We start from the raw sequence: 15,385 nt of genomic DNA, 5'->3' as shown, positions 1-15,385 counted from the left end.
GTGTTGCACCGGTACTGTTGTATATATATGTCTAGTGTTGCACCGGTACTGTTGTATATATATATGTATAGTGTTACACCGGTACTGTTGTATATATATTTTATGTAAATTCACTCATTTCTTATACTTTATCTCGGGATTGGTGTAATAGTTAACGTTCGGGCTACAGATCGAAGAGCCCTATGTTCGAGTCCTGATACTGTTTAACACGCTCCGAACTTTCAGGTGTGTGCACTTTACAAAAGTGACAGTTAGTTCTGCATAATTCGGTCCAAAGAATTCTACCAAAACCCTTTGTTGGCGGGTACTGTGACTGATTGCCTTCTCTCTGGCAATTAGTTCAAAATTAGGGACGGTTATACCTGAGCCCTAGGGGTCAAGCCATTTAGGCTACGAGAGCATAAGGCGCCGTTCAGATTCATAATTCAAATTTTAGTTTCTGTCTTTCATTTCCTCTGCAGGAGAAATGATCCAAGTTTTTGTGTTTTTTTTTTCTTCTCACTTTGCATTTCAAACTTCCGTTTTACCCAAGTAAGATAATTAACTGAACATGTTCAGTGGCATATCGCGGTTCGAACCTTGGACTCACCGATACGTATTTTAGCACGCTAACCGCTAGACACGCCATCAGGCTCAGACTCGCATATTGTTTTTACAAATATTCAAGTGAGTCTTGCATAAAAAATAAATATATTTTTTTAATAATCAACGTTAAATGAATAAGAAACGTTTATGTATTCTGAACTTATCTGTCAGTTATAATATTTGAAAATTTCCTGAATAAGTAGCGCTCTTTTTGTTTTCGAATAATCCATTTTAGTTCTTTTTTGGAAGCACCTGGTGGCTCAGCATTAAGCCCGGAGGATTATTACGCTAAAAATCGGGTTTCAATACTTGCTGTTGATAGAGCACAGATAGCCCATTGTGTAGCTTTGTTCTTAATAACAAAACAAACGTAACATTTTTGGTAACATTAAACTGGAGTGTGCCGTGAACATAATAGCTCTTGTCTGAAATTCGTGTAGTTTTGTGCTTAACAAACAAACAAACAAACCTTTTTCGAAGATATACCTACGTGTGTGTATGTGTGCAGATAAAAAAGAAATAATATATATATATATTATAATTTTAGTCAAAGGAGGTTTTCAGCGAAACAACCGAAGGCGTTGTTGTTGTTTTTTTACATGAAAGAAGCATGAAGAGTTATCTCTGTATTTAATGGACTTCATAACTTGCTGCTTAACTCTGTATTTGATGGACTTCATAACTTGCTGCTTAACTCTGTATTTAATGGACTTCATAACTTGCTGCTTAACTTTGTATTTGATGGAGCTAATATCTTGCTATAGAGTGATAGTATCGAAAATATGAAAGTTACCAGTTTTAATGTGAAAGTTTATGATAAGTGACTTAAGTTTGGAAAATGTTACAACATGATTAGTTTCCCGGAAAATAGTGAAAAAAATGCTTTGGAAGAGAACTCTGCATGATTTGTGTTTCTTTTAGCAGTATAATTACAGACATGTTTTGAATTGAAGCGTGAGATTGACCTGTTTTATTACACGTGTGGGTTATGTTTGAGCTGTGAAGATTAGACTTAACCCAAAATTAAGTGTTCTCCAGCTCTTCCCGATAATGATAGATTTATTTTAAGTACGTTGTTAAAGACAATCGAGATAAAATTTGTTTGTTTAAACACAAAGTTGGACAATGGGGCATGTTCGATGTCTGCCAAGCTAAGTAAAAGTCATGAGGTGTATTTAACACGTGAAATATGTTACTCATCCATAGACACCGACCTTTTAAGATAGCTGAAAGACAGTAATAAATCAAATGATAGATCAATTAAATGCCTAAAGAAAAAGGTGTTAAACCAAAAGCATGGAATGTATTGTGAAATAAAACATAAGCGTGCAGGTTATATAAGATATAAAAATTAAACTCAAAACACGAGTTTTTAGGCTGAGAGAACGCACTGTATCACACTAAAAAACGTTTGTAAAGTATCTGTTATACATTGGTTATACAAAAATTCAAGTTTTTAGACCATCTACAAATAAACTGTTAAAATAAAAATTCAAATCTTCAGAATATCTGTTGGACTGCTAAAACAACAACAAAAAAAACAAGTTTTTTGAATATATCTTACGGCGCTAAAATAATTTTTCAGAATTGCTGTTAAACACTACCAAACAAACAAGTTTTTAGAGTATCTGTTACACTGTTAAAATAAGAACAAGGTTTTAAAATATATGTTAGACACTGATATAACCTAAACAAATTTTAGAAACGTTTGTAAACTGCTAAAACATAAGTTTTTAGGATATGTATTAAACGCTTCTAAAACATGAACAAGATTTTGGAGCATCTATTAGACGTTAATATAATATAAACAAGTTTTTAGAACATTTGTTAGTCACCGCTGAAGCTTCTTGATGAGCGTTCCCCTAAAGCACAAACCGTAACTGACAGTACAAGGCTTCAATTGGTTTAACTAATAAACGCCCCCCAGTGGCACAGCGGCATGTCTGCGGACTTATACCGCTAGAAACCGGGTTTCGATACCCGTGGTGGGCAGAGCACAGATAGCCATTTATGTAGCTTTGTGCTTAATAATAAATTCAATCGAATCTTTTACGTCTATTTCTATAACGTGCTTTTGACATAATAAGTAGTAAAGCTTGTTGTATTGTTATAATTAACTGCTACCTGTAGTAAACAAAAGTTCGATCTAAGTTACAGATTGAAATAACAAAAAGATAGGGCGAAAAAAATAAAATAATTATAGACTCCATCATTTGTCCATATTCATCTGTGGTCGTAGTTGTTCGATGAGAAGAGCTTTTAATTTTCTGTCAGTGTACTTGGTGAGGATTTGTACAGAGAATGGTGGATATCAGGTGTTGTTTGTCTATAATTAGTTAAACTATCATCTGCGTTTCTTTCATATTGTTGTTTATAAAGAGAGTCAGTATGTTCTCCTAACCTTGTGTGTGGGGTTCTTTCGCTTTCTCCAATGGCAGATGTTACATGAAAGCTGGTAAACAGCACTGGAGACCAGACACCCATTTTCAGTCTGCAAACACGTAAATGAAATAAACCTTCAGTCATTGTTAACCAATAACAACACGTAGCCCTTCAGAGTATCTAAGAAAGTAATAAAGCGCTGATTAACTGGTTGGTCTCAGGTTAAATACAAACGTGACAATTACTTGGCGTGTGTCTAACAATGCTCTGTACTTGAGAAGATATGCACGCCCGCTTAAACATGTGCAAATATATAATTTGATTGTTTATTAGTCTTGCTTTTGACAAAACAGCGTAGAACACTATCGTTTCCAAAGCCATTTCTAAGCGTGCTAGTATGGTTCATTGTTTTTTGTTTTTTATCACGTTTGCTGCCACCGGTGGGTCACAGGCAAATTATGTTTCAACGCCAAATTTCTTTTGTGGCCTGCGAATTTGGGACACTGTGACTGCTCCTTGGCACCTCTTGAATGTTTAATTATGCATATATTATGCGGCAGCGAACGTGTTAATGAACATTGTCACACCTGTTTAACGAAATTCCATTAATAGTGTTTGGGTTGAAGGAAAACTTAATAAACACATTTTACATAGTCAATAAATAACTTCATTTCTATAATATAACTGACTTCAGTAAATAATACATAGGAACGTATGTATGGATGTTGTTACCCACTAGGTTTACTTGTGATAACTGTAAGCCTAGTACGTGCTAGTCTATTACAGTCAACTTTCAAGCTTTGAGACTACAAACGCCAGAACAGATTCCCGTTTTGGGGCAGTCTTATCATGATGACTAAAGTTTTCTCATAGAAGTACTTTATGTGCCCCCTAAAATAAGCATATACATAGTCATGATTTTCTTCATATTTGCATTTAGTAAAATATAGTGTTATGCGACTTTAAAGTTTGTAATGCAAACTGGAGAGTTCTATTCGTTGTTAAAAGAAGAAAACACGATCCATTACTAATATAATTGGTTTAACAATTGCATATTTATATATAAACATCCTACCGAATAGTTTTGGATATGATAAGTAGTAGATGGTTATGAAATTACCGATGAACTTAATTTTGAATAACATTATTTTGTACACAGTCGCCATGACGTCTCAGCCCTCTAACGAGTCAGAACTCCAGCTGTATAGAGTTTTACAACGGGCCAACTTGCTGTCTTATTACGACACCTTTATTTGTCAAGGTAAGTCTATGGAACTGTATTTGAGTAGTGTTTTTAGTAGTTATTGTCAACTTTAAAACATAACTGGCATATAAGTGTTTGTTGATAAGAAGCCTAAAATCACTAGGTTGAGCAATCAGACTGGATGTGATGTTGATCTAGTTAAATGAGTTGTATATCCATAACAAGTACACATACACTCACATGCATAACATATACAGTCTAACTAGTAAGAATTTCGCTTATCCGTACCATAAATCGCGTGCTGGTTAAAAAAAAATGTTTGGTGGAAATTAAGCTCTTCGTTTCCTGAGTTTCGCGCAAAGCTACTCCAGGGCTATAAACGCTAGTGATAAACTAAAGAGAAGGCAGCTAGTCAACACCACTAGTCGCAAACTCTTTGTATAATCTTTACCACCGAATGATGGGATTGACCGACATATTATAACACCTTTACGGCTGGAAGGGCGAACATGTTCGTCAGGGGATTCGGACCCACTAATTTGGAGTCGAACGCCCTAACTACCAGGCCTGCAAGGCCTTTGTAAGCTTAGAAGAAATCGGTAAAATGATTATTTATATTTCGGTCACGTTCCTTCCATATAATTTTCCAAATAATTATGTACTCCTAATGAAATTAATTTCGCACAACACGTTGTGTCAACAGCGAATTTTTTTTCAATCTTACAGGAGAGAGAGAGAGAACAAAAAGTCTTAAAAGTCGCAATACTTTGTCACAGATTTCCGTGCGGGTTAATCTAGATACTTACACAATTCTTTCCTAAGCTTTATTTTTCTTTTTTTTTTAGTTTTCAAAGAACTGTGTTCTCAATCTACAGGCTAAAAGAATCTTATCAACAATGATTTATAAAGCAATTTCAGCTAACAACGACAACAACAACAACAAAAAAAAACGTTACTGACGTCACAGTTCGTGACGCCAGTGCCCATTATGTTAGATATGTGTAGCTGGTTGAAGTATTAGCTATTGGTTGACGAAACTATAGGATATACACGTTTATCTTCTTTTCTTTTTTAACCGTTGGCCAAAAAAATCGCTTATACAACAGACGAGTCTTGTGTGATTTATATAAAAGTTTGAGATAAAGTAGATACTGTTAAAGAAGGATTCTTTTCACAAAGTAATATTATTAACGTTATACACGTTTTCGCTATGGCCTCTTCGGTAGGTATCATCTTTGTTTCTTGTACTTTCGTCAAAATTTATGCTGCTTCGAGACAATTATTGTATCTTAGTTAATTAAAAGAGCAGCCCATTAAAGCCAAAACTACCATGCTTACACTTCTCTGTTACCCATCAAAACAACATGTTATGGAACGTCATTTCAGTCTTCTTTGAGAACAATATTTTTAAGCTCAACAGTTAAATAAATGTTATGGATTTGAACTGGCTATTGTGGTACAGTATTTGGACACACACTTATATGTTACTGATATAGAAATTGACAGATCGTTATATACTTTATATTATTGTTTTTAAGTAACTAAATGACTTAAGTTGAAAAATTATTTATACAGTTTCTTATATTTTTATACACGAAAATTAAAGACAATACTTGGTGTGGAAGTAGATGTGAAAAAAAAGCATTGATTATAAATTCATGGTTAAGGATGCACAGTTTAATTTAAACTATCGGAAGTAACGCTCAGATCGTTGTATCTTTATCGATAAAAATTCAAATATTCGTTTGTGTAAAGTAAATACTGTAATATTAGGGCCAAAATGTTTAACAATAGATTAGCAGTATCCAATACACATTTAAAATTTAAATTCTCACTATATGTTTTACCAGAAGACGACTATCGCATAGTAGCTTAAAGCTTGTAAAAAGTAAAATTAAAATCAAAAGGTTGAGTTTACCCGTTTATTGTTTATTAATACTCCACGCGTTATGATTCTCAAAGAATATAAGTGTACCAAGCTGCTGATAGATGGCACCACGTGTAGGTGTGAAGAGACACGACGCCCTTGGTGTTTACCTCTTTTCATACTACTGTGCTGCTCTTCAAAGTGCTTTACACGGAAACATGGAAGTTTCTTATGAGCACAAAGCTCACGACCTAAGGATATGAATTATTCATTCCTCTAACGATTGTATGATGCTGGATGTATGACAAGAAGCATAACTTATAAGGCCCACTTGTTCAATGCATGAAATATTCACAACTAGTAGAGTTATGTCTGTGGGTCAACTTAAAACCTAAAAACACGAGTAAAATAATCAGGGAAGACTTTCAGATCTAGACTTTCTTGGTTTATCCATAACAGTCCAACTGGATGAAATTGTACACTTTTATTATTCAATCAAAAAAAAAAGAAATCGCGATGAAATAATAAATTAATTACTAGGACTGAAGTAGCCTCAATAGTCTTATCAATGCTATGGCACCATAAAGTTAATCTTAATTAAAATACTTTCTCTCGGGACATTTTGTTTCCCAGGGCTGGGTGTGACCTAGTGGTTAGCGTTCGGGACTATGAATCGAATCTGAAGGTCCATGGTTCGTGCTCTGCACTGTGGGGCATCAAGTGCGTTTTGAAAGTGACTGTTAAATCGCACTGTTCTTTTAGAGTAGCCAAAGAGTTGGAAAGTGGGTGTTGTTGGCTAGATATCTTCTTTGCGGTCCATCAGTTCAAAATTAAGGACGACTAGTGCATATAGCCCTTGTGTAGCTTTATTTAGATTTCAGAAACATTTTTTTGTATGCCCGTAGAAACAACAGGATATTCAAGTACATTTAGGAATGGAGATTTAGTTGGGTTAACAATAATTTTTTGTATGCCCGTAGAAACAACAGGATATTCAAGTACATTTAGGAATGGAGATTCAGTTGGGTTAACAATAATTTTTTTGTATGCCTGTAGAAACAACAGGATATTCAAGTACATTTAGGAATGGAGATTCAGTTGGGTTAACAATAATTTTTTTGTATTACTTCAAATGTGTCTAGGTTGCTTTTTTTTATGAATTAAAGTTGTACTTAACATTCTCCTCTAACTTAAATTTAGAATTACAGCAACATTGCTTGGAAAGTTGAAGAAAATTCTGTCTATGGATCATTAGGATAAATCCAACTATTGCTTTCCTTTTTCCATCATTCGCCTTTAACTTTTTTGATTATTTGTTGTCGAGTATGAAGTTGATATTTATTCTCTGCTCACCGCAGGGACAGAACCCTGAATTTTATCGCTATAAGTTGAGCCACGGGATGAGGGGGGAGCATTTTTGTTGTACTGATTAAACCTCAACAAACTATATCTCACGTATAAATCTGAAGAAGGGGTTACTAGCATCATATTGCTTAGGGGCGGAATGCCTGCGGACTTACAACGCTAGAAACCGGTTTCGATACCCGTGGTGGGCAGAGAAAAGATAACCTATTGTGTAACTTTGTGCTTAATAACCAAATTCCCATGTTATACTTACGTAAAGTACCAATTGTATAATCATTATCGTTACAGATGTGGTATCAAATAGTTGCTTCAAGACTGTGTATGTTTACTACAAAGAAATGTACATTCCTTTTGAATTAAGACAGCGTGGTTTTGTTTTATATTGCTACCATTAACGCTTGACCAAGAATGATAGTAGTTCAAACGTATGTAGAAGTAATAGTAAACACTTCTATTAGGACCATATATAAAGTTAATTGACTGTTGTAAAGGAGTTTCAGGGGTCTCTTGTATACAATTTGGTTGAAAATACTTGAATTAAAGCCAGAAACTGTGTTGGGTTCCCTGTTACCTTAACCTCTGACATTTAGGACAACTTTAGTAGTAGCTTGGCCATCTTGCGCACACGCAATGAAGTAATTATAAATACATAAATGGGCAGCAGTATCTAATTACTGCGTTTCCTTCAGAACATGCGAATCATTTTTGGAGGAATTGGCATTTCACTCGGACATTACACGTAATAAAATAATGTTAATCATATGACAGTGTATAGTAAGTGTTTCCACTCGTATCATTGCCACGAAGAATACATAACGTGCAGTTCAGTAAATATTATTGTATAACAGAGCAAGAAATAACCACTTGGTCATGCGTGTTAATAAAAATGATTTCAAATTCAGTAAAACAAAAAAAAAAACTTGAATTAATTAAAATAACCCTTGGATTGGCGTTCACGATGATCAGAGTGTCCTGCAAGACTGGAGGTTCGTAAACACGTGATTCGCGTTCACGTATTTGGTACTTTGAATATAAAGTGTCCAAAAGTAAATATGTCAACTCGGTGTTGTTTTTGTTTGTTTTAAATTCCGTTAACGTAATGATCCTATTTTGCTCATTTTTTCCTTAACTTCGTGAAACAGGTTAAGAACCTCGTAGTAACAAAGTCGCGATGTTTTCAAACATCTTTTAAGAAATAAGAATGTTTTTATCGTGTGTGAAGCACGTGCTTCCCCGCTCTTGAGCGTATTTTCCACGTAAATGATATCACTAATTTTTAACATATCTTTTGTATATGTTCAGTCTTGAGATGACAGTGTTCTCCTTCATCTTCAGTATAATATTTGAAAGAGAGCGTTAAATCTTCCGAATGGTTTTATCTTTCATTTTTATTGTTCTAATTGAGAATCATATTTGTACATATTAACCAGCATTTGAGTTGTGTGTCCTATAAATTGCTCTCTAAAGCCGCCTGAAACGAATCGGAAAATACTGCGTCTCGCAAAGAATTGTCCTGATGTTTTAAGCTGTAAACATATTGTTCTCGTTTTGCATTGCCATCTCTTGACTAGAAATATTGTAAATGAGACGATCCCTTTGATATCCAGCAGTGTAATATAATAAGCTATGAATGCATTAGTGAAGTATCAACCGGCTCCTGTAATACATCAGTGGTTCCCGTTTTTCTTGAGATGCTACGAAACAGTAGTCGTTACCGTTTATGGAGTAACTAGTATAAAAGCTCGTCAAAAATGAGGTGCAAACAAAGTTTACCACATTTGAATCCCCCAATATTCATTTACAACTTTGCCGCCCGAAACAGACATAAGAAAACTAAAGGGCCTTCTAGATTCGGTGAACCAAAGTTTATCATGAACAATATCTACTTTATCTAAAGAGTGTCTCTTCCCACCATCGATCCTTGTCCCAGTATTCGTTGATTACAGTTATTTTCTAATCTAAAGAGAAGTTTTTGAACGATGATTGAGTATTTACAAGAAATGTGGTTAAAGAGAACCATTGCAATAATACAATTGTCGTTAACAAACAACAAATTAAATTCACTCGGTGAAAAATAAATCCTTGGAATAAAAACTCCCTCTTTGACAAGTTTTTATAAAGCAGAAAAAGTTCCGAAATTTAGGAGCTATTTTCGCCTATGTTAGCGATTGAATTCAACCAAAATGGGGACAGGCAATCAAAAGAGGAAGGAAGTATTATAGAAGAAAAAGTGAAAGTGGACTCGTGTAAAGAAATCGAGCGTAATCGACACTCGGCTTTTAAGATTATGATAACGCCCTTAATCGAGAAAAATGTATTGAGTTCTGATATAAGTATATATAAATATGCCCTGAAAATGGCCCATACTCATGTCCACTCTACATAATGGTCTGCCCCCCAGTGGCACAGCGGTATGTCTGCAGACTTACAACGCTAGAATCCGGGTTTCGATACCCGTGGTGGGCAGAGCACAGATAGCCCATTGTGTAGCTTTGTGCTTAATTACAAACATAATGGTCAAAACATTTCAACAATTAGAATGTATATTTTTACTTAATACGAATATAAAACACAAACCCGAATACATACATATAGATACGTATACCGTCTAAGGGGTATTTGGTATTTTCACTCCGTGGTCGTGCGTGGCCCAGGGGTTAATGACTGTGAATCTGCGGGTCCATCATTCGCATTCCATTACCATACTGGCCCGGCATGGTCAGGTGGTTAGGGCGCTTGATTCGCAATATGTAGGTCACGGGTTCGAATCCCTGTTCCACCAAACATGCTCGCCCTTTTAGCCGTGGGAGCGTTATAATGTACGGTCAATCCCACTATTCGTTGGTAAAAGAGTAGCCCAAGAGTTGGCGGTGAGTGGTGTTGACTAGCTGCCTTCCTTCTAGACAATCACTTCAAAATTAGGGACGACTATCGTAGATAGCCCTCTTGTAGCTTTGCGCGAAATTCAAAACAAACCAAACCATTATCACATACACAGAGATCTCACCCTTCACCTTTTTCTTTCCTTGGTAAGTATTCAGGGTTTCCCTTTTGACGGTCAAAGTTTATGGTTCCTCTTCACCCAAGTCTTTCTTTCCGGTCTCTTACCGGCTGACGCACGAGTTCACGGCTCAGCACCAACCCAAACAGCCACACGTCCGCCTCCTACCAACAGGAAGACCAAAAACGCCGAATCAGAGGAGACCATACTAAATTTATTTACCCAGAAATCAAAAATACAAATTACAAAAAAACAACGGAATAAGATAAAGTAATACGTATCAAAATAATATTAGACATAGAGTATTAATATAACATCGCACTCTATACAACAACATCATCACATTACATAATCGAACATAACAGTATGAACTGATTTCTCGTTACTTCAATTTAGGGTCGGAGGTTCTTTACAAGTGGGACAGTCAAATCCCACTTTTTGGTCAGGAAAGAATGGGCGATGGGTTCTGCTGTCTATAGTTTATCAGTTAGAGAGGGCTAGCACAGATAGCCCTCGAATAGTTTTTCGTCGATATTAGATTATAAACAATTTTCAACCCCAACAATACACTTCTTGCAGCACGTGTTTAAGAAGGAAGGCAACCATTTATCAACATCCCCAATCTGTGCAACCACTGTTAACCGATTATCGGGATTGAATGTCACAGTTATAAACCACGAAGCATGTTCAGCAACATTTCTCGGCTTGAACATTTAGATCTACCAATCCACCATGCTAAACGATACTGCTCTTGGCTTTCTTTTTTTTTTAAGAGCGGGGTGCGCGGGAAGTGGTTATAATATTACAAACTTTTGATCAATACCTAATAACACATAATGTATTAAACTATTTGATAGGGGAATTTCTCATGTCCCTTAGATTTTTGATATCAAGTACATTTACGGTTTTCAGAAACATCAATTTCTCAGTAACATTGAAGTCGTCCTCCTTATGTGACGCATAATTAGCATACTTGTATACCAAACTAGTACATTTATCTAGGAGAGAGAGTTAATTTTGTGTTTATACTCCAGGTGGAGATGACGTACAGCAGCTCTGTGAAGCAGGCGAAGAGGAATTCCTGGAGATTATGGCCCTGGTTGGGATGGCTAGTAAGCCTCTTCACGTGCGACGTCTCCAGAAAGCACTACAAGAGTGGGTAAACAATCCTGGTAGGTAGATCGAGAGCACTCTCTCTTCCCTAAGTGCCATGGTTTTAATTATCCCCTTTGTTCAGCACGATGATGTTATGATATGTAATTCGTTCTTGAAAGTACTGAATGCTTTATATCCGTTTAAAATTTAAGCGTGGCATCCTGATTGTTTTAAATTAATTATGTGCTTTTGCTTTTCCCTTTATACACCGTGCAACGTTATGGTGGAAGCTGTTGCCATGGCTACATGATTATGTTCAGTTTTAGTTTAGTCAGCCATGTTTGCTTTGATCTCATCTCTGACCAGTTTTAAAATTTTTAGTTAATTATCATCGAACTTCAGCTGTTAATAATTTGAATAAGAGACTAGGACATCCCTATCAAATGTTTACATTTTTAGGCCATAAGTGGACTGCTTACAAGGGAATAATTGTGTGTTGACGACAAAACATATATTATTAGCGTACAATTTCCATAACTCTTAAAGTAGGCTTTATATATCAGGAAAGTTGTATTTCTTCTTTAATTTTTAATTGTCTGCCGTCTAATGGACATTTTATTTTCAACGATACCAGAGATTAGAGGTAAAGCAACTTGATATCTTTCTTAGACCGTACTCTACCACAATAACAGTTTTGTGTTGTTAATTTAAATGTGTTACCATCGTAGACAATAATCTATTAGAACATTAGTTGTTTTGTGTTGGTAACATGAACGGTAGGATAATTGAATAATATTCCCACTGTGTCATTTCCAAAAAAAAAACCTTATGGAAATTCAAAAATGGAAAACTTGTTTGATAATTTGCAAAAATTATATTGGGATGACGATTTATAATGCTCAGCTTTGATTTAATACATGAGTAGATTGTATAAATGATTTAATACATGCATAGATTGTATAAATGATTTAATACATGCATAGATTGTATAAATGATTTAATACATGTGTAGATTGTATAAATGATTTAATACATGCATAGATTGTATAAATGATTTAATACATGAGTAGATTGTATAAATGATTTAATACATGCATAGATTGTATAAATGATTTAATACATGCATTAAATCATTCATACAATCTATGCATGTATTAAATCATTTATACAATCTACTCATGTATTAAATCATTTATACAATCTACTACTCGTGTATTAAATCATTTATACAATCTACTCATGTATTAAATCATTTATACAATCTACGCATGTAGTATTAAATCATTTATACAATCTATGCATGTATTAAATCATTTATACAATCATGTATTAAATCATTTATACAATCTATGCATATGTATTAAATCATTTATACAATCTACTGAGTAGATTGTATAAATGATTTAATACATGAGTAGATTGTATAAATGATTTAATACATGAGTAGATTGTATAAATGATTTAATACACGAGTAGATTGTATAAATGATTTAATACATGCGTAGATTGTATGAATGATTTAATACATGAGTAGATTGTATAAATGATTTGATACATGTGTAGATTGTATAAATGATTTAATACATATGTAGATTGTATAAATGATTTGATACATGCGTAGATTGTTTAAATATAGATAAGAAAATACATCTTAAAACATCGCAACGTGATGTACAGGTTAGAATTGAACATTCCTGACCTTTTAACCCAGCAGACTTGTCAATAATTTCGTCAGGGTTCACATAATTGGGTATATCTTGCTCAATTTACAGAATTGCTAGATCAGACAGGCGTTCCTGACTCATAAAAGATCTGAGGTAAAGACAAGCTTCAGCATGAAACGACTTTCTCAAGGAGCAACTATCACGGGAAGTGTAAATACAAGCTTCAGTTTGTTGAAACGACGTTCTCAAGGAGCAATTATCACGGGAAGTGTAAATACAACCTTCAGCTTATTGAAACGACGTCCGCAAGGAGCATCTGTCACGGGAAGTGTAAATACAACCTTCAGCTTGTTGAAACGACGTTCGCAAGGAGCAACTGTCACGGGAAGTGTAAATACAAGCTTCAGCTTGTTGAAATGACGTTCACAAGGAGCATTTGTCACGGGAAGTGTAAATACAACCTTCAGCTTGTTGAAACGACGTCCTCAAGGAGCAACTATCACGGGAAGTGTAAATACAAGCTTCAGCTTGTTGAAACGACGTCCGCAAGGAGCATCTGTCACGGGAAGTGTAAATACAACCTTCAGCTTATTGAAACGACGTCCGCAAGGAGCAACTATCACGGGAAGTGTAAATACAAGCTTCAGCTTGTTGAAACGACGTTCGCAAGGAGCAACTGTCACGGGAAGTGTAAATACAAGCTTCAGCTTGTTGAAATGACGTTCACAAGGAGCATTTGTCACGGGAAGTGTAAGATAACTTCTTACAGAAATTTCTAGGTTTGGTATACTGTATCAAGGCAGTTGTTATGTACAGATTGAAGGAAATCGTTTGGTGTTGCCTTTTTATACTTGGAAATATAGAAGTGGTACTGGGAGGGGAAGGAGCGCCCAAAACTCAACTCATTTTCTGTCCTTTGATACCCCGCCCTTGCCACGGCCGTGTGTTAGTATGTGTATGGACACGTATTATCTGTATCACAAGATTTATCCACAGTAATGGTCCCAGAAATGTTAATATGCAAAGAAAGAAGTTACCGACAAACCTTTTTAAATGTTCCGTTCACGTGCCAAATGGTTCAATCGTATACGGCCTTCTTTTGTTTTGTTTTTTTCTTCTCTACAAAATTACATCTAACTATCTGTGTATGTATAAATGTTATACTAGTGTGTGTTAAGTAAACTGTAACTCTAAATGCTTTCAATATTCATGTTCAGTCCTAGCTAGAATTTGTTATAGATATATATCTTTGATATTTGAAAAAATTGTCAGCCAGTAAAATCGAGTTTAAATCTTCGCACGCACAACGGAAATGGCGAGGTAATGAATGTAGAGCTATATATTGATACGCATTCCCACCAGAAAGAATAGAAACTTCGCCGAACGAGGAAATATTACGCGAAACAGATTTTGTGTCGGTCTTTTTTTTTTTTTTTTAGAAGTTATAAATAAATTCTGGCTTTCTGTACTTTTCTTGTACAGCCAAAGAAAAACGGAAAACAACAAGAACGTCTTGTCCAACAATAATTCGTTCTTACTCTACAAATCGGTAATCTTGTCAGGTATTTTTGAAGGCTCCCATAAAGTCGGCTACCAAACAATATTTCATGGTAGACAGTACAAACTAACAATATAGTTTTTCTTTTCCTGTTCACACAACGTCTTTAAATGTTGGCCTTTGCCACGATGTATCTGTGACGATGTAAATTCTTAACTATGCACTCGAGGCAGTATTGATATTTGTGCGTGATATGGCTACCACCAGACGTGACCTGAAGCATCATGCATTATTAAACCAAATCCATATACAGCAAAAGCTTTCCTGAACACAGGCTATACACATTGAACTTGCATATACAGTATATCTTCTCTATTGATCTCCATTATGTTAGACAGTTCTACTTTTCTGTGGATTAATTACACTATCAATATCGTCTATAACATTAAAGAACGTATAGATGTGGAATTCTGTCATACTTTTGAGTTGTTTTTCGTAGGACAAACTGATAATGATGATGTATTATCAGGAATGTAAATTGAGGTCATATAGATAGTATGTATTTTATCTGAGTAATTACAAGTATGAAGTTCTATGCTCGAGAAATATACCGTATTTTTCAGTGTATAAGACGCACTTTTTTTTACACCAAACTTTGATGTCAAAATCTGCTTGCGCCCTATACACCGAAGGTGTGAATAATATATATATATATATATATATA

The 15,385-nt window shown here is 35.2% G+C and overlaps 1 protein-coding gene across 10 annotated transcripts in view; it reads left to right on the top strand.

The window, feature by feature from the left end:
* LOC106457358 (NGFI-A-binding protein 1-like) overlaps positions 1-15,385 on the top strand; it is a 165,520-nt gene that overhangs the window by 81,163 nt on the left and 68,972 nt on the right. For all 10 annotated transcript variants that reach the window (XM_022383250.1, XM_022383256.1, XM_013916770.2 and 7 more), the window contains 2 exons: positions 4,127-4,228; positions 11,439-11,576. In XM_022383250.1, coding sequence (XP_022238958.1) covers positions 4,127-4,228; positions 11,439-11,576 — 240 coding nt within the window. The remainder of the gene's footprint in view (positions 1-4,126; positions 4,229-11,438; positions 11,577-15,385) is intronic.

The sequence above is a fragment of the Limulus polyphemus genome, unplaced genomic scaffold (genome assembly GCF_000517525.1).
Source record: "Limulus polyphemus unplaced genomic scaffold, Limulus_polyphemus-2.1.2 Scaffold321, whole genome shotgun sequence".
In the NCBI taxonomy this organism is placed as follows: Eukaryota; Metazoa; Arthropoda; class Merostomata; order Xiphosura; family Limulidae; genus Limulus; species Limulus polyphemus.
This window is presented reverse-complemented; position numbering and strand designations above follow the sequence as displayed.